At 48.5% G+C, this 24,219-nt stretch overlaps 1 protein-coding gene across 1 annotated transcript in view; it reads right to left on the bottom strand.

Annotated features, from left to right (window-relative positions):
* The window catches only part of PLA2G4E (phospholipase A2 group IVE), a 40,843-nt gene extending 37,079 nt beyond the window's left edge, over positions 1-3,764 (bottom strand). Inside the window, 1 exon segment of the mRNA XM_059915569.1 lies at positions 3,669-3,764. Within this exon segment, the coding sequence (XP_059771552.1) occupies positions 3,669-3,764 (96 nt within the window).
* Between the last annotated feature and the right edge of the window lie 20,455 nt (positions 3,765-24,219).

The raw sequence follows: 24,219 nt of genomic DNA, 5'->3' as shown, positions 1-24,219 counted from the left end.
TTCCCCCTGGCCCACTTTCTCAGAAGGCAGCTAGAGGGCTACAAGTGGGGAGCTGCCTGAGGCCTCAGCCCAGGCAGGGGTCACTCCTCATGTCTCTGAACCCAGGGTCACGACCCTCTTGGCCATCACAGGTCTTCTCCCGCCTCCAGGAGGGGCTGCCCTTGGCCCTGTCCAGCTCCCTTGTGTCTTCGCTGGGAGAGAAAGAGCATCCACAGCTTCCCGCAGGACCTCACTTGAGGTCTCCCTGCCTTCCAGGAAAAGCTCTCTGCTGTCACCTAACACGATACCTTCCGATGAGGCTGACCATTTCTTTCTACTCTAACTCAGCCCCATTAACAACACAGAGACCATCTGCTGAGTGTCTTCCAAATGCTAAGTGTTGTGTATATAATCTCTACATTTTATCTTCCTATTAGCCTTGCTTTACAGATAGAGAATCTGAGCCTAAGTCCTTTGACTTCGGGCACTCAGCTAGAATCAAAGGAAACTGAGTTTGAATCCAGTTCTAATTCTTAAGCCCATGTTCATAACCACAATTATACTATCACCTTACTTGAAACACGAAGACAGGTGCTGCTTGCCCTGATCTCCTCGTGCTTGGTCTTGTCCTCTGAAAATCTATTTTCCTGGCAGAGTCTTCTTTTCACCCTTCATTCCCCCAAAGCCCCCAAATAATCCCCACACTCTGGCAGTCCTTCTATTTACAGTGCTCTTCTGACACATCTCATCACCTCTCTTTTTTAAACAGCCAGAGCACATCAGAACTGTAAGGGTACTTGGAGAAGTTCTCACTTTCTAGCAGCCACAGATGGCTCCTTTGTGGTCAGCCTGGAGCCTCAGATTACATCTTTAGCCCAAAAATTTGCAGAAGACACCCAATTGCAAAGCACTCTGCAAAGCACTCCTACATCTGCCAGCAGGGAGCCAGAGCCTGGAGGGTTTGAGAGAGAGCCCAGAGGGGCCGTGCGAACATGGGACTCAGATCTTGGGCCCAGATGATTCCAGAAATGAGGTCTGTGAAAAATGACCTTCTGGGATTAACATGAGTGTACATATTTTGCTCCTGATATAATCAGCTCAGTTGGAGTGGTGCTAGACATAAGCAAAACTTCATGGCCCCAGAGGTAACGAATAGAAAGACGTAGAAAGACGTAATACAGTAGAAAGACATAATAGATCAAAGTACAGCGTCTGTGACTATGGGAACCTGAAACCAGTGAGCTTTCGGAACCCAAGTGTACGGGGTAGCTTACGGGATCCAGGTAAGAACTTCAGGGACTTGGACAAGCTCATCCCTCCAATAGGATGCCCTGGCTGGGTATCAGGGTGAAAGCTGAACAACAGGCATGGCCAGGCTGCGGCCCTGGAGTTGGGATGGGCAGTAATCCTCCAGTTCATGGGGGTATTGGAGGGTCCTGGGATAAGGACCAGGGAGCACTCAGGGGGCTAGAACTGAAGGCAGGGATTATTTGGCAACCAGTGGAGAAGTGTATTTAGACACTTTAATAACCAGAACAGCTGTGCAGGGAGGGTGGCTGGATGGCAGTTTGCTGGGAAGTCACTGCTCAGGCTGCAGACACATCTGGCTCCAGCCTCCTCCCCCGCCTCGGTCCCTGGGGCTGGACTTGCCAGGACTCCACTTCCCCCGAAAACTCCTCAGGACAGGGGCATCTTGCCAGCTCATATGGAAAAGAGCTTGACTCTCAGCACTGGCTATTGTGCAATCCAATATTACCCCTTCCCAAACCCTCACTTTAGAGATAGGACTTTGGCGGGGAAGTTGGGAATACAACTCATTACCCTCCTCCAGTGCGCTGGGCTCTGCTCTACCTGGGGTTGCTGGATCTGTTCTAAACTACCGCCCCCCATCCCAACCAGACTCTGAGGAAGGTACTATTATCCTGCTTTGCAGAGGAGAAGACCGAGGTTAGAGAGCTTGCATCTCACATGGGGTCACGCAGCCCAGAAGGGGCGGGGCCAGGACTCAGATGCAGATCCACCTGATTGCAAGGCCGAGCCCTTTCCGTCCACCTGGAGGCTGGCTCTCACCATGAATTAACCAACTCAGTTAAAAGCTTGCTCCAGGTCATGCACTAGACTAGTTAATAGCAGAGGCAGGAGTAAAACCCTCAGCTCCCATTTTGGGGGCTGTCCTCACACCCCAAGAATCTAGCTATCATCACAAATTAGAAGAATATTTAGTTACAGATGGGCTCCCGGGGCCTGGCTCCCAGGTGCGGGTGAGGGTTGGGAGGAGGGTCTGACAACCCTGTTTCAGAAGTGGTTAGGGTCAGACATACCCTATCCACACCAGTGCATGAGGTCTGGGTGCTGACGAGGGAGGACAACTCCCGGGGAACCTGTGGGAACTCCCCTCCACGGGGCTTCTCAGGGCAGGCCCGGCTGGCGATGCCACCTCCTCCTCCCTAGAGAGCTGGGTGTATCCATCAGTTCCTTGCAACACCTGTGTCAGACCTCAGACCAGCCTGGCGATAGCTTCCAGGAGGCAAGGGCCCTCCCTAAAAGGAGAGCACTGGGATGGGAACTCTGTGGGATCCCAGAGTATTTCCCTGCTAGTCTGAGCAGCACCCCAGACCAGGGGTCACCTGGGAGGAGCCACTATGGCTGTTTTCCTTTTTATCACCCAGGCTAGGTGAGAGGTCAGGGCAAGAAATCCCAGCTCTGAGTCATGGACCCTCCAGGACCTGAGAGGGATGGGCACAGCTCTCAATTGCTTCATTCCCGCTTCAAGGTAAGCCCTGTCCCTCTGTGGAGGTTTCTCCTTGCCCAAGCTCCTGGAGACTCAATGAGACAGGAGAGGCAGGAGCACGTGTGGACCAGAGGCTATCTCAGCCCCCTGAGGGCTGTGGAGAAACACAGCCCAGAAGGCGACGTCTATCCTGGCCCAGGCAGCGGGACACCAGGCACCATACAGCATGGGGCTTCCCTCCTGGGCTCCTTGGAGACTGAGCAGGGTCTCTACCTCCCACACCACAGGGACAAGACACTTTCAGGGCATCACTCATCTCATTCCATGATTTAGTGTGGGCCGGGGGAAGGTAAGGAGGAAGATGTTGCTGCTGACAGCCCTTGCCATGGCATGCCTACAGCAAATTGGAAGACAGAGACGATGGGAAAGCCAAGGCAGAGCTGGTCTAGAGCCCTGGAAACCTGACCCATGAACCTGGGGTGTCTCTGCAAGGCCGTGAGGGGCTGCATAGACCCAGGAGTCTGGACCACAGACCCAGTAGCGGTGTTTCATGGCCAATGGAGACAGGTTGGCAATGGCACCGATCCTCACCGGACACCACACCACACACTCTCACAGCAGGCAGCTCAAGACGTCCACAAGGTAAATGCCTGCTCACCGTTAGGATAGGCCAAATGTGACCCACGCCCAGCAGTGCTGAGCACTGTCCTCCTGGGTGCTGCTGGGCCCAGGACGTCCCTGAGCCACTCCATAGAGTCTTGTCAAGACCGTGGGTACCCGCAGCTGGGCCAGCCACCCAGGAACCCAGCCCCAACTGGGCCAGACTGTGTCCCCTGGTGCCAGGCAGGGGCTGCCCTAGCCGAGGTGCTCCATGTCTCTGGAGTCTGCAGTGCCCCGAGCCCTCCCGGAACCCATCTCCTGCTCTCAGCTCCGGACCCACCCAGCCCTGCTCCCTCACCTCCAAGGTGCAGGTGGTGGAGGGCCTGCCATCTTCCATTTGGCTTGGGTGTGACGGGTAGTGGGAGACTGGGACGAGCATCTGCGTCTGGAGCATTGTGTGGTTCTGCCGTAGGGTAGTGAGATGGGGAACTTATACTCTGACTCAGAGCTCCGCCCTCTGGAAGACTCTTGGCAGTGTCTGGGATTGCCCGGGGAGGGGTTTAGGTGGGAAGACAGATGGGGTTCCTGGGCACAGGCCTCTTAGTATCAAGGGACCCTCAGGTCTTCAGATCCTGGAAATGCAGGGACCAGTAGGGTCAGTGGTCCACTGCCCCCAGAAGAATGACCAGGCTGTCCATTGCACCAGAGAACGGCAGGAAGAGGCTTCCGGATTAGCCCAGCCATGATTTGGAAAAGCTGTCTCTACAGCTTGCCAAGGTCATGGCTCAGAGGTGCCCCTCTGGGGGATGTGCCCTCCCTCCTAACTCTACTTAGCCCCATGGCTCAGTGCCCCAGGAGCTGTAGGCAGGGACCTCAGGAGAGGCAGGGACCATGACCAGGACTCAAAGTTAGAGGATGAAGAAGGAAAGTAAATCGCCTGAATCCCTGGTGAGGAGAGAGTCAAGGGCTAGTGCTCCCCGCCCTCCCAGGCAGGCGGAGAAAGGGTGAGCCCAGCCCCTGCCTGGGCTCAGAGCAGCCTCGGGGATGCTCTCGCCCCATGCAGCTTGTCCCTATCTCTGTCCTGGTGGCTGGCTCACTCCAGGGGTCTGGAGAGGCAGCTTTGCTTGCTCAGCTGCGCAGCTGGGAGCATTGGGAATTTCCTGCCTGAGCTATTGCCTGGGGGCCCACAACCGGCTTTTCTGGCCCACGGATTAAAGTGATTTTATGAAACTAAGGGTGAGATCTGAATGCAGGGCTGATTGGGCTTGAATGCAGGGATGGATCCCGGTCAGCGGTACCTGTGGGGCCTCTCCGTATGCCAGGTGGAGGACATCCCCACCCTGCTCCTCTCTGCTTGCCAGGCTCTCCAGAGTGGGGATGGGGCCTTAGCTTGGACCCCTCCCAGCTTGCATCCTTCCCTGCCGCTGCCATAGCGCGCTGCCAAGGACACAAACAGCATCCGCACCCCTCGGTGGACTCTACCAAATTCAATTTAGTTCACAGTGCTTAGTGAGCACCTACTGCATACATGCTGCTAAGAGAGGAAATTCCAGGCTTGAAGCTGTTGACAGTCCAGCTGGGGAGCCAAATGCTTCCGACCCCTCAGAAGCTTGGAGGTCTGAGTCTCCTGTGGTAACGGGGGTATCCTAGAAGGAGCAATATAAACCCTTTCCATTTGTAAAAATCTGTGGTTTACAGAGCTAATAACTGGCTACGGAGCACGGAAACGGGGAAATGAGTGTCAGCTGGGAAGGGAAAGAGTGGGCATGAGAAGCCTTCCTGGAAGAGGCAGCATCTGAACTGGGTCTTGGAGGATAGACGGGATCGCGGTAGCTAACGACAGGTGAGAAGGGCATCGTGGGAAGAAGGAACAGTAGGAGCAGGAAGGAGGCCAGAAAGCAGGTTATGCTCAGGTATGTAAGTGGGCTGGTATCAGAGTAGTGAGTTGTGTGGGAGGAGGTATGGGGATGTGGAGAGTGGGACACAGAGGGTGGTGGAAGTTGGGCAGAGAGAAGGGAGGTTCTGTGAAGGAACAAATCTGGAAAGATATATTAGGGCCCCATAGTTGTGACTTTTAAAAGGCGTGCTTTAGGGACTTCCCTGGTGGTCCAGTGGTTAAGACTCTGTGCTCCCAATGCAGGGGGCCCAGGTTCGATCCCTGGTCGGGGAACTAGATCCCGCATGCCGCAACTAAATAACCTGTACATGGTAAGGAAGATCCCGTGTGCTGCAACTAAGACCTGGAGCAGCCAGATAAATAAATAAATATTTTTAAAAATTAAAGAAAAATAAGAGGTGTGCTTTAAATTTGGACTTATTATCTAGGCAATGGGGAGCCATCGGTGGTTTTTGAGCAGGACAGTGACATGATCAGAGCTGAAATTTAGGAAGGCAATGGTGATTGATGTTGTAGACAACCCAGCCCACAGCACTACAATGTCCTGAATGTGATGTGGTGAGGGCTATGGTGAGGGAAGGGGGACCCTCCCCCCAACGGAGGTGTCCACCTGGTACCCATTCCCTCCACTCCCCCACCCTTCACCATCAAATGGGCCCAGGGCAAGCCCCAAACTCCAAAGCATTCCTCAAAGCCTAGAACTTGATCCTCTTCTCACTGAAGGAGCCTAGCCACAAATACCCACCCCACCCGCTCCATCCATCCTCGGCAGCCTATGAAAAATCTGGGTCTCCAATCCTTGTATTTCCTCAGTGTGCATAAACTCCTCAAGAGCAGGGCCTCACTTCAGTTGAATGAAATCAAATTGAATAGGAAGCTAACAGGAGGTGGGGTGGAAGTTTCTTCCTCCGCACCCTCTACACAGCCTCTGACCCAGGTGGGAGCTGGTGCAACAGCAAACAGAGTGGACTCACCTGCCGGCATTTACTGCCTGGCTCTGAGCTGACACGGTGCAGCCGGGAAGGAAACAACAAAGAATTTGTGATCTAGTGAGGGGAGCAGAGAGGGCTGAGTTAAGTGGTAAATTGTCCAGTGTGGACTCTAAATAGGTCAGAGGCCTTGGTGGGAGCAGTGGGGAGTGGGCTGGGAAGGTGAGGAGTGCCAGGCATAAGGCAACGTCCAACTATGGGGCGAGGGGAGCCTAACCCCCTCCTCTAATCCAGTGTGTCTCTGAATGAACACACAATTAAAGCTACAACAGTGTTCTTGGTACACAACTGATGCTCCAAATCAATGCCCCTGCCCCCAGAGCTCCTTCATGTGGAAATTCTGATGCCATCTCCGCACAAAGTGGAGGGGACTTGTTTTCTTTCTACCCACCGCCCTTTCCTCCCTAATTAGCGGAGAGCCTGAGATCTCCCCAAAGCCCCCCAACCTGCTCTTCTGAGCCTCCACCTCTGGCTGTGTCCGGGGATCTTGTTAACTGGCTCCCATCGATCAGGGTGACCAGGAGCTGCCTTCGCCAGCAGCCTCTTGGCCTCAGGTAACCCAGCATTGGAAAGTACATTCCTCCCAGTGGCTCAGCTGACATCCCAGGAGAACCAGCAAGGATGAATTCTTCACCTTTCCTCTTTCAAGATGCCTCGGGTGCCTGTCCCTTCCTTCCCACCCCATCAGCAGCATCTGATTCTCCGCCTCTTGCCTCTCACGAGTTCTTGCCCCACACACCTGGCTGGCCAGTGAGCTTCGTAACCAAGCCCTCAACCTGTCATTCTCCTGCTCAACACATCTAATGCTTTTCCATTCTTGCCAACAAATTCTGGATTCCAATACCTTCCAAGCAGAGCCCAGAAACAGCCCTATGTACATATGAAATTTCATTATACAATGCAGGAAGTATTTCAAATCAGTGATGAAAGGATGGACTATTCATTATTGGAAAAAGTATTATAGCTTACTATTTGGAATAATATAAAGTTAGTTATAAAGTTAAAATGAACTTCATAACCACACAAAAATAAATTCCAGACAGATTAAATATCTAAATGTTAAAATAACACTATAGAAGGTTTAAAATAAAATATTACAGAATGATGAGGATGAGGAGGATTTTCCTAAACAAGGTATAAAAGCTAGAAACCAATAGGGAAATGTTGCCAGATTTTTTTTTTTAATTTTTAAAAAAATTTATTTATTTTTGGCTATGTTGGTTCTTTGTTGCTGCACACAGGCTTTCTCTAGTTGTGGCGAGCAGAGGCCACTCCTTGCTGTGGTGCGCAGACCTCTCACCATGGCAGCCTCTCTTGTTGTGGAGCATGGGCTCTAGGCGCGTAGGCCTCAGTAGTTGTGGCGCACGGGCCTAGCTGCTCCTCGGCATGGGGGATCTTCCTGGACCAGGGATCGAACCCATGTCCCCTGCATTGGCAGGTGGATTCTTAACCACTGCGCTACCAGGGAAGTCCCTGTTGCCAGATTTAAATACATAGAAAGAGACTTCCCTGGTGGTGCAGTGGTTAAGAGTCCACCTGCCAATGCAGGGGACACACTTCAATCCCTGGTCTGGGAAGATCCCACGTGCCATGGAGCAAATAGGCCTGTGCACCACAACTACTGAGCCTGTGCTCTAGAGCCCGTGAGCCACAACTACTGAGCCTGCGTGCCGCAACTACTGAAGCCCACGCGCCTAGAGCCCGTGCTCCGCAACAAGAGAAGCCACCGCAATGAGAAGCCCGCGCACCTCAACGAAGAGTAGCCCCCGCTTGCCGCAACTAGAGAAAGCCCGCGTGCAGCAACGAAGACCCAACACAGCCAAAGACAAAACAAAACAAAACAAAAAAAACATAGAAATGTAAAACTGGGGTAAAGCAAAAGATGCCATAAGCACCGTTCTACCTCCAAAACGTATCCCAAATTCCTTCCTCTTAATAAATATCTGTGGGTAACAAACCACTCTTAAAAAATATCAGTAAAGAGGAGAGTCTTACCCTGCCTGATATTAAAATAAACTACAAAGTCACACTAACACAAGCAGTAGGGTGTTGGTGCAAGAATAGGACCAATGGAACAAAGTAGAGGGGGCAGAGATAGACCCCGATATTTAAGGGAACTTAACATATGAGAAATTTGGCACCACAAATCAATAGAAAAAGAACAGATTGTTTGGGCTTCCCTGGTGGCGCAGTGGTTGAGAATCTGCCTGCCAATGCAGGGGACACGGGTTCGAGCCCTGGTCTGGGAAGATCCCACATGCCGCAGAGCAACTAGGTCCGTGAGCCACAACTACTGAGCCTGTGTGTCTGGAGCCTGTGCTCCGCAACAAGAGAGGCCACGATAGTGAAAGGCCCGCGCACCGCGATGAAGAGTGGCCCCCGCTTGCCGCAACTAGAGGAAGCCCTCACACAGAAACGAAGACCCAACACAGCCAAAAAAAAAATAATAAATAAATAATAATTAAAAAAAAAAGAGAACAGATTGTTTAAGAGGTGACATGGTCATGAGTGGCTCAGTGTATAATGTAAAATAAAACAGCAACCTCACCTGTCCCCATATAAAAAGATGGGCTGGAAATGGGATGAACATAAGAAAGGGAAAACTATGAAGTTGGCAGAAGATAACATAGGAGAGTCTATTTGTGGTCTTGGGGATGAGGATTTCTTAAACATCATTTTGAATCCACAAACCACAAGGAAAAAAATTTCTAAATTTGATTACATAAGAATTAAGGGTTTCTGTCAACTAAGAACACAGAGAAACAGTTAATAGATAGCCGACAGAATAACAGAAGACATTCGCACCACAGTTGCAAATCACAAAAGGATTAATGTCTAGTATATAGGAAGAATTCTTACATACTCCGCAAGAAAAAGATGGCCATGCCAACACAAAAGTGAACCAAATATTTGAACCTGCAATATTTATAGGAGGGGAAACCCAAAAAACTAACAAGCATTTGAGGAGATGCTCAAAATCATTGGTAATCAGAGAAATTAAAACAAAAATGAAATTTCACTGCAGCTGTTAAATTGGAAAGCACTGAGAAAGTTGAATAAAGATTGCCTTTCTTCGGGGAGAGAATGGGAAAGGATTTGTGGGTTCAGGGAAGTAACAATCAAGAAGACAAACTCGGGGCTCATGGGCACCAAGGGTGATAACAGGCCATGTCCTCAGCCCTCTGCACTCAAGTGAAATTATTTTCCCTCCAGCTTTTCCCCAGAGTCACTGCCACTGCTCCAGCCTGAGTCATCATCTCCCTCATCTCAGCTATGGCATTAGCCTAACTGGTCTTCCTGCTTGCACTTTTGCCTTGTTATAAGCCATTCTCTACAGAATCTCCTAAAAACATAACTAGATTATTCGACAGCCCTGGTTAGAACCCTCCCATAGCTTCTGGTGGCTTTTACTTCTTTCCATGGCTTCTCACATTCTACTCCTTCCCTTGAACACAGTTCAGCTTGTGAAGTGGAGATGCTGCTTTATTTCACCCTATATAGTGAGCCACTTGTACCCATGTCATCTATTAAACAGTGTGTTCTTTTCCTATTGATCCGTGGTGCCAATTTTATCATATATCAAGTTTCCTTAAATATCAGGGTCTGTCTCATGGCCCTCCATGCCCTGAATGTGCTAAATTCTTTTCCACGTCAGGGATTTTTGCGCTTGCCGTTCCCTTGCCCGAAGTCCTTGACTTTCTGCTCTGTCATGGCTCTGCTCAAGTGTCATTTTCTCCAGCAGCCCTGCCCTGACCACCCTTTATAACATGTGTGCCTTTCAACCACTTACTTGCTTCCGTGTTTCTCTGGTTATTAATTGTTAAATTAGATCAAATCTAATTTAATATATCATATATTGATTTATCTTGTTCATCTTTTTGCCTCGTTCCACCAGACCGTAACCCTTTTCAGGGCAGGAACATTGCTGGTCTTGTTCATCAGCTGGAAACACCTAACGTCCATCAGTAAGAAGATGGTTAGTTATGGCACATTCACCACTGGACCATCACACAGATGCCAACAGAAACAAAGTGGCTACCATCTATTGAATGTTTACAAAGTGACGGGGACTATTCTTCATATCTTGTATTACCTGTGAAGTAGATACTATTATTATCTCATTTTAAAAAATAATTGAGACATGGAGAAGGTAAGCCACTTCCTCAGAGTCACCATAGTAAGTGACAGGGCTGTGATGCAAATCAGCCTGTTCCAGAACTTCTGGCTTTAACCCTCATACACTCAGCCTTTTGGGAGATGTTACTGCCCTGGAAAATCAAGATTCTCCATTATGTTTTTTAAATGTCTCTTTATGTTCCTGTGTTCATTGATAAAGCTCAATTTCCTAAAACAAACATAGAATGAGTAACACAGACATAGAAAACAAACTTATGGTTACCTTAAAGGGAAAAGGGGGTAGGGGAGGGATAAATTAGGAGTTTGGGATTAACAGATACAAACAGATATTTTATATTGTATATAACATAGGTAAACAACAAGGTCCTGCTGTATAGTACAGGGAACTATACTCAATATCCTGTAATAAACCATAATGGAAAATAATATGAAAAAGAATGTATGTATATGTATAACTGAATCACTTTGCTGTACATCAGAAACTAACACAACATTGTAAATCAACTATACTTCAATTAAAAAAACATACAGTGAGTAAATACAGTTTTGACAACATAAAGTAAAGCAAATATTATACCCTCCAAGTAATGGGAGATTAAAAAAATAAATAAATCAACCATTGAAGTTAATATGTCAAGATGTCTCAGAACTTCTGGTCAACAGATTAGACGTGACTATTTCATGATGACAAGATATAAAATAAGGATAAATATGACAAGAAAGGCTCTTTATTCCACCGTAGGTAGTATTTATGTTCCTAATGTTGTCAACAGATCCTGCCCTTCTTTATTTTTATAAGCAGATGTTAAAGTCCTATTCAGTGCTTTGTATTCTCAAAGCACTTGTGTCCATAGCTCAACATTTCTCAATCTTGTGAGGCTTCTGCTACTAAAACTTGTGCCCCTGGTTTCAGCTGGATGATAGGTTTTATCTTCCTGCTCCTGACTCTCTCTCACACATAGCAAGACTGCCTGGAGCTTTTTGTACCCTGAGTTTGCTCTTTGCCAGCAGTCACCTCTGTGAGGATGACATTGTCCAGTTAGTTCAAGGTCTAGATGTTGAAGTTTCACAGACCTGGATTTGAACACTTGTTCTGCCCCATGTTAGCTGCATGAACTTGGGTAAGTTTATCCCTCTAAGCCTGAGTTTCTCCATCTGAGAAGTGGGAAGCAAAATAATTCCTACCTCATAGGGTGGTTGCGAAGAGTAAACAAGATCAAGTCATAGCACATGGCCGGCCCTTAGTTAGCGATGGATTCAATACAAGTGCTATGATCCACAGTACAGCAACCTCAGACACCAAGATGTCATCTGCCCAAGGAGCTCACAACGTACGTTGGGTGAGACAGGAAGGTCGTAAAAATGGTCTCAGGATGATCATGTCACATATGAGGAGAGGTGTAAAAATACGCTGCTTGGGGATCACAGCCACCCAGGGCTGGGAAAGTCAGAAGAGGCTGCCTGGAATAGGAAAAACTTGAACTTGCCCTCGAAGGAAGGACAAGGACCCGGGAAAGAGCATTTTTGTCAGATGAAACAGCATGAGCAAAGGTATGAAGAGTCAGAAAGGATATTAAATAAGGTACCAGATGTCAAGTGTAAGAATCATGATGATTCTTTTGTTGGCAGTGGTGACTCATGAGCAGAGAATGTTTAAGAACGAGAGCAAATCCTACTCCTACAGGCAGAACAGGTGGCCATCAGCACTGTGTGTTTTGGGTGAGCTGGAAGGTAGGCATGCCTCCTTCATCAGCTCAGGGTGGCTCCTTGGCCCAAGCCGTGGCCTGCAAAAGCCCCCTGATCAATAAATGCCTCTCCCTCTTCACCAGCCGGGAGTGGCCGCTGGTCTCGCCCTACCCAAATGCCCTGCAGTCTCCCAGGGCCCCCAGTTCCATGCAGACTCTGCCTCAGCTTCTCTAGCTGTCACTCTGGGCCTGAGGGGACGGTACCCAGGAAGGATAAACATGCATGTCTGTGGAGGAGGAGGAGGAATCCGGAGCAGGGCCTGTGAGTGTCAGAGGGAGACGATGGGAAGCAAGGTTGCAGGCTCCATTCGTTTCTTCATGGCCTCTGGTTGCCTGGCCAGAGCAGAGTCCCATCCATCTGTGTTTAGGTCAGGCTAAGTCTACACAGGCAGACATTGCCTTTCTGTCTGGTCACTTTACAGAGATGGAAGGGCTTCCTGCTGGCCTCAAGGCCGGATGTGGGCAGAGACCAGGTAGGGCAGGAGTCACCTGGCCATGGAGCCCCCAGGGCGCCAAGTGCCAGCAGCAGGTGGCATTGCTCAGTGGAGGAGACAGCTGATGTGACATAGGTGGAGAACATTCACTGAGCACTCAGGAAGTGCCCAGCACTGGCTCTAATTCTGGACAGACTGACTCTGAACAGAGATTTCTTGTATGTAAGGAACTCTTTGGTGAGTCTCTCCTGGGAATCAAAGACTTACCAAAGAGTTTAAAAAAAAAAAAAGGATGAAATGTGAACATTTTAACCTGTATGGTTTTGTTTTATGTTTTTGTCCCTGCAATCCTTTTGGTCCTTTCTTTCCTCAAACTGGCCCCTGGCCTCTGCTGCCCTGAGGAAGGAGACCGTCTTCAAAATACAAAGAGAAACAGAAGATAAATCTTGGCTTCTAAATTTCTCTAGGCCTTGGTTTTCCTGTAAATAACAGATATGGAAAAATACATAGGCAGTCATTTATCCTTGCCCCACCTCCACCATCCGACAGCTGGCGTAACAGCGACAAACTCTTGGGATCCAGAGCTGAGAGCACGTCTGACCTCTGGGAGATGCAGCCTCACAGATGTGCCCTTTGGCCCCCAGAGAGTAGAGGGAAGAGGCCTGGGCAGACTCATGGAAACTCCGCAAGGCTGCCTGAGGGGCCCTGGAAGTTAGGAGAGCTGTGGGCCTGTGGGCGATGGTGGGGCTGAGTGAACCAACAGTGAGAACTGCTGGGGTGGGGTTGCTGGAGCCTGAGGACCCAGCTCGGTAAAAGCCACATGAGGGCGTCTTGGCGGACGGCCCAGTAGAATGATTGCACTTTTGGCAAACTCATCATTTGGTGAACTGACTTATTTTTTTTACTTTAAAAATCAACTTTACTGAGGTATAATTTAACACAATAAAGTGTATCCATTTGATTGGTTTTGACAACTATATACAAATGTGCAACCACTGCCACAATCAAGACGGAGATCATTTCCTTCACTCCCAAAATTTGCCTCATAGCCCTTTTGGTCAACGCTTCCACTTCTCCCTGGGCCTCAGGGAACCACTGATCTGCTTTCTGTTGCTGTCAATTAGATGGGTCTTTTCTAGAGTTTCACATAAGTGGAGTCATACTGTTCAATCTTTTGTGGTGACTTCTTTTGTTTGGTGTAAAGTTTTTGAGGTTTATCTATGTTGTTGTATGAGTTCTTTCTTTTTCATTGCTGTGTAGTTTTCCATTGTAAAAATTACAATTTGTTTATTCATTTGTCAGTTAAAGGATAAAGGTGTTTCCAATTTTCAGCAATTATGAATAAAGCTGTTATAAATACACACATACAGGTGTTCACGTAAATATGAGTCTTCATTGCTCTTGGGAAAATAACTACGACTGGAATAACTAGGTCTGATTGATTTTTTACCTAGTGACCCAGAGCTAGTGTGATGTCACATCTGGGCTCATCTGACAATCCCAACCTCCTGTCCTCGGCCCTTCTCCACTCTCCCTGGGGGTGGGAAGATGAGTTGTAGTGGTTCAGACGGGAAACCCGTGGTGACTCAGGCCACGGTGAGTGGCAGGGATGGAGAGAAGTGATGGGATTCAAGACGTATTTTGGGGGACTTCCCTGGTGGTGCAGTGCTTAAGAATACGCCTGCCAATGCAGGGGACACAGGTTCGAGCCCTGGTCCGGGAAGATCCCACATGCCGCGGAGCAACTAAACTTGTGCACCACAACTACTGAACCTGCGCTCTAGAGCCCACAAGCTACAACTACTGAGCCCACGTGCCACAACTACTGAAGCCCCTGCACCCTAGAGCCCGCGCACTGCAACTACTGAAGGCCGCGCGCCTAGAGCCCGTGCTCCGCAACAAGAGAAGCCACTGCAATGAGAAGCCTGCTCACTGCAACGAAGAGTAGCCCCCGCTCGCCACAACTAGAGAAAGCCCGCATGCAGCAACAAAGACCCAACGTAGCCAAAAAAAAAAAGACGAATTTCGGGGTAGAACCATCACAGTATGATAGTTTAGATATGGAGGGCGGGGCAGAAGATGTCCAGTGGGCTTCAGTAACCTGAGGTGAAAAGGTGTAATGCACAGGGGTGGTCCTGAGGGAAATCCATCAAGTAAGAAAGTAGAGGGCAGATGGGGAGAGACTGGGGAGATGAGCTTTGAGCTGGGCCTGAAATGTGGGCCAGGCTAGGAAAGGCAGCAGGAAGGGAGGGCATTCCAGGAAGGGAAGCAGCAGAATCCAGGTGAAGAGGTGGGAATGAGCTTGCCTTACACCATGTAGGCGGCACAGAGTAGGGCAAGTCCTGCCAGGAGGGAAGGGTGGGCACCGGGCCATAGGGTGGGCTGCTGGGGTGGGGTCCGATTTCGTCAGGCCTCTGGAAACAGGCAGAGGAATCAGCCTTGATGTCAGAGATAATGGGAAGCCGCGTGGGCTCTGAGGCCTGCAGTCAGCCAGCCAGCCACCTGTCACTCAACGTCCCAGGTGTGCACCAGAGGCTGCAAAGACACTAACAAGCAGCCACAAAGCTTGTGCTTCCTGAAAATGTTTACTGACAACCCACTCTGATAAAAGTATGGGTCGTTTAGAGACAAAGTCTCTTGGCTTCCTTGGTTTCTTCCAACCTCATTGGCGATTCCTTCTCAGTCTTCTTTGGTGGCTCTTCTGTCTCCACCAGGCGTCTAGAAGGTGGGGAGCAGAAGGGCATAGGCTTCTGCTTCTTCCCTTCTGTCCGCCCCACCCCCCCATTTTTGGGAGACCTCATCCAGCTTCATGGCTTCAACAACCATCTATATTCTGCTGCATGTAGTCAACCCAATTATCTCCCCGACCTATCTCCCAAGTTCCAGACTTGTGTTTGCATCTGCCCACCTGACATCTCTGCTCAGATATGCGTATATCAAGCATCTCAAATTTAAAATGTCCAACACAGAAACCTCCAGTCTCCTCCATCCCAACCCATTTGGGGAACCCTACCTTGGGGTTCCCTAGCAGACTAAGGGGTACCTCCCAGTTATTAAGGCAAAAACCTAGGAGGCGTCTTTGTGTTCTCATTCCATATCCAATCTATCAGCAAGATAGAAGTTCTGCCTCCAGAAAAATCCAGAATCTGTCCACTTGAATTTAAGCCGCCTCCATTTCCTCCTGGACCACAGCCAGAGCCTCTTCACTTGCTTCCCTGTTTCCCCTCAGGCAGTCCATTCCACAGACCAGCCGCAGTGATCGGTGTAAAACATAAATCAGATAAAGTCCACCCTCAGATTAGAAGCTTCCAGTGGCTCCCGCCTGATGCCTCAGAACAACCCCAAAGCTGCCTCCTGCTGCACTGGGTCAGCATAAGGCTCTGACTACTTCCTCTCTTCCCCTGCTCTCTGCTCTCCAGACACACTGGTCTTCTCTCCATTTCCAGAACAGACCAGCCTTGTGCCCACCTCAGGGCCTTTGCACTTAGAATTTGCTCTCTGTGGAACATTTTCCCACTGGTCTTCTTATGGTTCAGATCTTGGTTCAGATGTCACCATCCTACCTCCTGTCCCCTCCCTGCTGAAAGTCACCCTCTATCACATGTTTAGTTCCAGTAGCTTCGACATAGAAACAGTCATGTATTTATTTCCTGTCTCCCCCATTAGAATGTAAGTTTCAAGAGGACTGGATCCTATCTGACCTGCTCAGTGCTCTGTCTTCCACTCCTAGAACAATACCGGGGGCACAGTGGGACCTTGATAAATATTTGTTCAAGGAATGAATACGTGCTTCAGATGTGGTTCCTGGTCTTCCTGAGATGGAAGACATGTAACAAACCACAGGAAGAGTTGCCTAAGAATACAGTGCAGGAAATGGTAACTCTGAAAACTAATCCGATAAACTCATTTTTGCTGAAGTATTGCTGGATGACGACATGCTACCCAGTAATGCCAGCCTCCAAGGGGCCCTAGAAAGATGAAGACGTAATCTACAGGGTGGTCCTGGAGGGAAACCCTTCAAGGACCAAAATGGAGGGCAGATGAGGAACTATTTGAAGATTGGTGGGTCCTTGTGGGTCCCTCAAAATTTGCCATATGGAGGATTACTCTGTCACCGAATGCAGACACATCGTCCCCAATCATACACATTCCCCCCACATACATACATTCCCTAATATTACACCCCCTCTTGCAGAGCTGACTGTGATTCTTCTTATCTTGTTCAGGTATTTCATACAGGTCTTAGGGAAGAACCAACTGACAAGCTTCTGAGAAATTCCATGGAAATTTGCAAAAATAAAGCACCTATAAACTCTGACATTTCACCATAAATCTTAACAAATTATAGAACAGGCACACAATGGAATATTATTCTGCCATTAAGGTGACAATTATGAAGTTTAAGTATCAACCAAGAAAACATTCATGGCTGTCATTTTAGGTTAAGACAAAAAACCTGGACATAGATCTGGTATAATTATTATAAGCACAACTATATCAACATTATCTAAGGAGAAAAAAGACTGAAAGGGAATAGTTATTGTATTGAGTTGATGCGATTACAATGGGTTTTTCCTTTATGTTTCCAGACGTTTTTTGAAATTACTTTTACACACATAAAAAAGAAAATATTAAGGTTAAGCACAGTGTCTTTGTGTGGTTGCCTCTGTCCCAGCCCTGTGGCCTTCCTGCTCTTCCCTCAAGCAGCTGAAACAAGACAAGGGGCACAGCCTCATTCCTGAACCATGTCAGGCATGGGGATGACAGGACAGAAGGGGAGAAAGAATTGTAAAGTCACAACAACGACGACGACAGCGGTCAGCATGGTTCCAGCTTCCTGTGCTCCAAACACTCTGCTATCTACACCTGACATGATTTTGCCCCAGAGGTGGAGAAACTGAGAGGTGAAGTCTGAGAGGTTAAGGAACTGGTCTGAGGTCACAGGGTTGGCAACTGACAGAGAAACTTATGGAAGCCCTGGTCTGATTTCACAGCCCATGCTCTCAACCACTCTAAGGAGGACGGCGCTCTTACAGATACTGAACCCCTGTGTTTCAATGGCTCTCACAGCCTTTGAGGGGCCACCTCTGAGTCAGGAGGCCTCTGATGCCAGGGAGGGGTGGGGGGTGCAGGCCCCTGACCTCCCAGCAGGGCTGTAGACGGTACATCTCCCCCTGCAGCACATCAGGAGCAGGCCAGGCCTACTGGACCACAGGGACTTCTGGAAAGGAGGCTGAGCAGGGAAAGGAAGGGGAGGAAGCCTGCCCACTGGGGGACAGGGGACTACGGGAAGGGCGGGAAGGTGTGGGGCAGAGAGGGGGAGAGGAGCCACCACTCTTCACCTGCGACTCTGTTAGGGGTCAGCGGCAGGGGCCCTGGTGCTTCCATGGGGCAGTCAGTCTGGTCAAGGGGACAAATCCTGGGGGGACCGGTCATCGGCCCAGCTGCCCTCAGGTACCTTGGGTGGTGGACACTGGGTTGACAGCCACAGCTATGAAGTGGGACTTACTGGGGCCAGGCAAGGTGACCCCATGGTGGAAGGCCAGGATGGAGCCAGAAAGCCAGGGTCCAGACAGAATGGGGCAGAGGGGTCCACAGGGGGCAAAGTGACCATGACCCAGTGCTCCTGTGAACAAGGTCCATGGACGGACGTGAGCCTTGCCCCCTGCTGAGCTCAGCCTGGCACTGCTGCTGAGACCAGAGCGGCCAGAGGGGCATAAGAACACAGACCCCTCCCCATTGCTGGGAGCCCACAGGAAGCTCACACACCTGCCCGGCGGAGAAGCTGGGGAGGCAGATCTGGATCTACTGATGATTGCCTAAAGCCACGCTTCAATTTTTGTAGCCCACTCAATTTACCAGATGGGACTGACTTAGTCAAGGTTTTCTCTTCACTGGCCCATGGGTGGGGTCCATGAGGAAGGCCAAATCAGTACATTCCCTCCAACTTGCTCAGAGCTACATGTGGTTACAGTTATGACCCTGCCCTGCCACTAGGCTAGATGGCACAGGCTTAGAATCTATTATGTGCCAGGTGGTCTGCTAAGTCATTCACCTGCAGGATCCTGACCCCTCTTCTCAGTATCATATCAATAGAAACACCTGCCATCTCAGCTCTCCTATCGACTAGCTGTGTGACCTTAACCCCACTGAGCTTCAGTTTCATCATCAATACTAATCCCTCCCAAGCACATAGAGTGCACGCAGTAAAAGGTCATCACTGTCAGAGTTAACAACTCTTTGGGGCACAGAGACAGGTAAGGACAGGTAGGTGATGGGGCGGGGCCAAAGGGATACATCTGGGAAAGAAAGAAATTAACAAGAACACAACCTCTTAACTCTGCAGCAATGCAGGTGATCTTACTTATAGTCAGGAAAGTGGGGGTAAAATTTAAGGGGCCAGGAGCCCTCCCCAGAAATGCAGACATACCTGAGAGCCCCCAGGGGCCATGGGAAGCAGAGGTGGGAGATGGGGAGTTTCCAGGACCTGTGTCTGCTCCAACTCACTGACACTCCTTCCTGCTGTGCTGCCTTCTTCATCCCCTTGTAGGCTCTGCAGGACAAACACATCAGTTCCCAAGCCAGGATGGCCTTCTGAGGTCTGGAGAGTCATTCCAGCCACGTCCACCTCTCTGGGGCTTAGAATAGGCTGTCTGGCACTGGGCTGGTCCTTAACAGCGAGGCAAACCGCGAATATCCTTGGGAAATTTCAAGGGAGTTTTGCAAAACAGCAAAAGCAATGTCATCGGATTCCTCCTGAAGATAAATGAGCCTGATGAATTATTAAAGAGGTGAAGGAAGTCAGTGCTTAGTTAAAAGAGTCCCACATCTCTGTGAATACATCAGCTAATCTGGGCCGACTTTGGTGGAGAGAACGTTCTTATGTTGTGTAGAAAGTCAGCAGCAAGCTACAATTACATTCACCTGGGGCAGCTCTCCTCAGGGGAGGCCTGCATTTCTGAGCTCCCATCCAGGCTCCTCACTGCTCAGGGCTATTTTTAAAAGTGTGACACTCAATATGTCAGTGGGGATGGAAGAGGGAGCAAGGGCTGAGGGTCAGGTGGCTGAGACCATCTGGGCCCCTGGTGGATTCCCTGGCTCTTGGCTGACACCCCCAGATCTCTCTTTTGAGCCCTGAAAATAAATCCCTAACCTGGTGTTCAGCGTTGATGGAGGGGCCACAGGCCAGAAGGGAATTCAATAATCTACTCTGCCTCTCATTTTCAGCCCTTTCTTTGGCTTGATAGACGCCGTTCCTGGCAGCTTAAAGACAATGCATCATAGCTCCACAGTAAAAACAAAAATGCAAAAATAAAAAAAAAAACCCTCTTTGTGTTTGTTTACAAGTGTTTTAAAATATACATTCAAAATGTGCATCTTTCTGTTTCTCTGTGTGTGGGCTCTGAGTGATCCAGCATCCTCTCTAGTTGGGGACACCCCATCATCCCCCTCCCCATTTCAAGACTCTTTTCTGAGGCTGTGGTTTTCCAGTGCGGACTGCCTCTGGCCTAAACAGCCCTATCAGAAGTCAAGCAGTAGCCAGACTCCCAGTCTGACTGACTAGAGTCGTGTTTGGGGGGTGGGGGGGAGATGTATGTAAAGTGTCATTTTTCTGTTTGTGCTAAAAGGTAGCAGAATTCGCACCCTCTACCCCCAATTAAGTCACTTAGCATTTAGGATTATTTTCAGCTGAAAGCAATTAAGAAGAAGCCGATACAAGAAAAGCTTTCTGCTCTCCTATTTGCCTAAAAGCAGGACATACGTTTCCTTCCCTCTCCACCAGTTAGAACAGAACTTAATCAGCAGAGACAATTCCAGACCTTCATCAGCCCACAGAAGCGCCAGTGCTATGACAGTAAATTATAGAAAATTATGTAACTAGGAAGATAAGGGTTAATTTAACCAGGTCTGTTTGTGCCCCTACTCCTCATCTTTAGTGATAAGGATGTTTCTTTCCTCCTAGTATATCTTCTAAACACATGGAGTTTCTTTTAAAAATAAATTTATTTATTTATTTTTGGCTGCATTGGGTCTTTGTTGTTGCGGGTTTTCTCTAGTTGAGGTGAGCGGGGGCTACTCTTCGTTGCGGTGCGCGGGCTTCTCATTGCGGTGGCTTCTCTCGTCGCCAAGCACGGGCTCTAGGCGCGCGGGCTTCAGTAGTTGTGGCTCGCGGGCTCTAGAGAGCAGGCTCAGTAGTTGTGGCACATGGGCTTAGTTGTTCCGTGGCATGTGGGATCTTCCCGGACCAGGGATCGAACCCGTGTCCCTTGCATTAGGCAGGCAGATTCTTAACCACTGCACTACCAGGAAAGTCCCTACGTGGGAGTTTTATCTCCAGCTTGTAGGAAGAAAAAGAAAGGTTAGCGTATCCTTATACATCTGCTATTTTTTCAAGTGCCTTTAACTCAAAATAATCAATATACAGAGCAGCATATTTGAAGGCAAATCTGGTTTCCTTCAATAACTTCACCTTTGTGAATTTTCTTTTGTGGCCTCTATTTCTTGACAAGTCTAATTTTTTCCAGGTCATTTTTTTAAATCTCCAAGACATGATTCTTTAAAAGTTTACCGTGTGAGGGACTTCCCTGGTTGCGTAGTGGTTAAGAATCCACCTGCCAATGCAGGGGACACGGGTTTGAGCCCTGGTCCGTGAAGATCCCACATGCCGTGGAGCAACCAAGCCTGTGCGCCACAACTACTGAGCCTGTGCTCTAGAGCCTGTGAGCCACAACTACTGAGCCCACATGCCACAACTACTGAAGCCTGTGTGCCTAGAGCCCGGGCTCCGCAATAAGAGAAGCCACTGCAATGAGAAGCCCCGCGCACCAAAACGAAGAGTAGCCCCCACTCGCCGCAACTAGAGAAAACCCACGCGCAGCAACAAGGACCCAACGCAGCCAAAAATTAATTAATTAAAAAAAAAGTTTACCATGTGAAATTTTAGCTGTTCCTGGTTTTATTTTGCATTGATTAATCCTAAAAGTAATGCTCACTGGAAATTGGATAAAAGATTGATTTTTAAAAATCTAATTATATATTTTTCTTTCCAGTTTTATTGAGATAGAATCGACAAACAGCAGTGTATAAGTTTAAGATGTATTGTTCTTCTGTTTTATTGCGAAAAGCATTGATAAAGAAAAAGCATTATCCATGGTGTGGCTAAATGGCAGGGTGCTTTGTTAGGTTAAAATAATCTTTTAGAATGTGGGAAGTCCTACAGATTAAAAACAAAGGCATCCTCAGTTTCCAGGGGAAGGTTCTTTAAAGAAGGAAGTTTTCCAACAAGAAAGTCCCCATACTGAGAAATAGAGGGAGAAGACCATGCAGAGAAAGGGGCTGTCAAATAGACCAGTGATACCAAACCATTCCATAATAATTATCCCATTTGTGTTTACATTAAATTACATTACATTCTAGAACTGGCTCCTGGCACAGTGAACTAATTAATTGTGTAGGGGTACATTGTGTCTTGAGGTTTTGGAAGCTAAGGACTTAATAAGTATTTTGTGCACCTGCAGGCCTTCAATTTTAGGGAACAAAAAAGAAAAAATTTACAAACATAAACATAATATGCATCAAAATGTGTGTGTTTAAATGAAAAATGGTTCTGGTCTCATTGTTAGGAGGACTGTCTCTTCTCAAATATCTGTATCTAGCAGGAAAGGAGGCTTTGACAGAGTATAGCTGGGGACAGTTAGTGAGAAAAATAACATGGTTCCATATTTACCCCATGAACTGGTTCCCTCTGTAAAGGGCTCAGAGTCCAGTGGTGCCTGGCAAGCCCCCAGGGCACAGTAGCTGTCACCCCATCAGCTGTGGGCAGGGTCTCCCAAAGGCACTTTCGTCTCAGGCAACAAAAACTCACTTCATTTTGCTCAAAAAAAAAGGGAGGTGGGGCTTTATCAAAAGGAGCTGATTTGTCTGTAGCCAGGGACACAGGGAGGTAATAAGTAGAATATCTCATTACAGGTCCAGGGAGAAAGTATCTGGTGACATCAGGAGAGACACAAAAGGCTAGGTGCCTCTCCTGCAGGCCTGGATCCCACTCTGGATGGAGCAAGCCTGCTAAGGGCCCGGTATGGGCTCGTGGGGCAGGAAGGGGTTCCCACGGCTCCAGAGCAAACTACTGGCAAGTTACCAACCTTTCTGAGACTTGGTTTCTTCATTTGTAAAATAGGGATAACGATGACGATGCTGACCTCGTAGAAGTGTGAGAATTAACACCCGGCAAACAGTGGGCTGCAGTCAATGTTAGTTCCTTTCCTGCTCAGTCCCCATTACAGCAAGTGTGGCTTCAGTAACCCAGCTTAATATCAGAACTGATTCATGTAAATATCATAGATCTGTTGGGACTAAAATGATCTCAATATAACAATGATTTTTTTTTTTTTTTACAGAAAAAAAGATATATCGTCTTTTCTGTCTTATCCCATGAAGGGGAGAGTGGACATTTTCCTAATTTTTCCTTCAAGAACTAACTTTGATGGGGGTGGACTTATCACCCCCACCCCCATCCCTGTCCCCTCCCCCCAACAGGAATTCTTCATCACAGAGCAGGAAATGGGACAGGGCTTGGCTCGAGTTAACATTTCCCTCATTCCTGGGGCCAGAATGCAGAAATAGGGAAAGGAAGGTAGCTCAGAGCCAGTATGGGGCTGAAGCTGCAGTGTAGAAACCCTTTTGGACCCTGCCACCTTGGCACGTCGGGACTTGAGGAAAGTGGCTGTGGGCTGGTGCAAGCATCATGAGCTGAGGAAGCCAGAGTGGGTCTGAGTCAGGGAAATGGCAGACAAGCCAAAGCCACCTGCCCCGGGGGGCGCGGAGCCTGTGGGTACGTGCCCTGCAAAGCCCTCTCAGCTTCATTCCCCAAGAGGTGCACAGGGGCAAGCCAGGCAGCAGACCTGGTGGGGTCCCCTGTCACCCCCAGCTTGTCCAGTAGTGGGCAAAGAGGACAAGCCCAGAGCAGCTGGAGCACCTGTCTTTCATCATCAGTGCTTCAGGACAAGAGCAGGGGGCAGTAGCGGGTGCTAGCATTGCCTGTGCTTCAACAGTGACACCATGTGGCGCTGACTATATATAAAATAGATAAACAACAAGGACCTACTGTATAACACAGGGAACTATATTCAATATCTTAAACAACTTAAATGGAAAAGAATCTGGGGGGTGGGATAAATTAGGAGGTTGGGATTAACATATACACACTGCTGTATGTAAAACAGGTAACCAACAAGGACATACTGTGTAGCACAGGGAACTCTACTCAATATTTTGTAATAACCTATAAGGGAAAAGAATCTGAAAAAGAATATATATGTATAACTGAGTCACTGTGCTGTACACCTGAAACTAACACAACATTGCGAAACAACTATACTTCAATAAAAAAAAAAAAAAAGCTGAAAAGTCAGCTGAAAACCTTGGCTGAAGAGAGGCTGCCCAGTTTCCTCTTCTCACGATTTTAATGGCCAGGACCCACCTCTTTGGACTAGTAAGCAACCCTGGGTGTTTTGTGGTTATCACTGATGGGAGAAATCCAGAAAGGAAAAACATATTTCTAAGCTCGGTTAGTTGGAGGCTTGAAGTCAATTAGATTGATAATTAAAAAGAGTATAATCTCAGTCTGAACTCCCAGCTAGAGGAGTGATTACACATTATTACGTTGGGGGTTAATCATCGCCCCAGGTGTAGATAAAAATCACATAAA

Source organism: Balaenoptera ricei, chromosome 2 (assembly GCF_028023285.1).
Source record: "Balaenoptera ricei isolate mBalRic1 chromosome 2, mBalRic1.hap2, whole genome shotgun sequence".
Classification (NCBI taxonomy): Eukaryota; Metazoa; Chordata; class Mammalia; order Artiodactyla; family Balaenopteridae; genus Balaenoptera; species Balaenoptera ricei.
The sequence above is the reverse complement of the archived record's forward strand: the minus strand, read 5'-3'. Positions and strand labels throughout refer to the sequence as shown.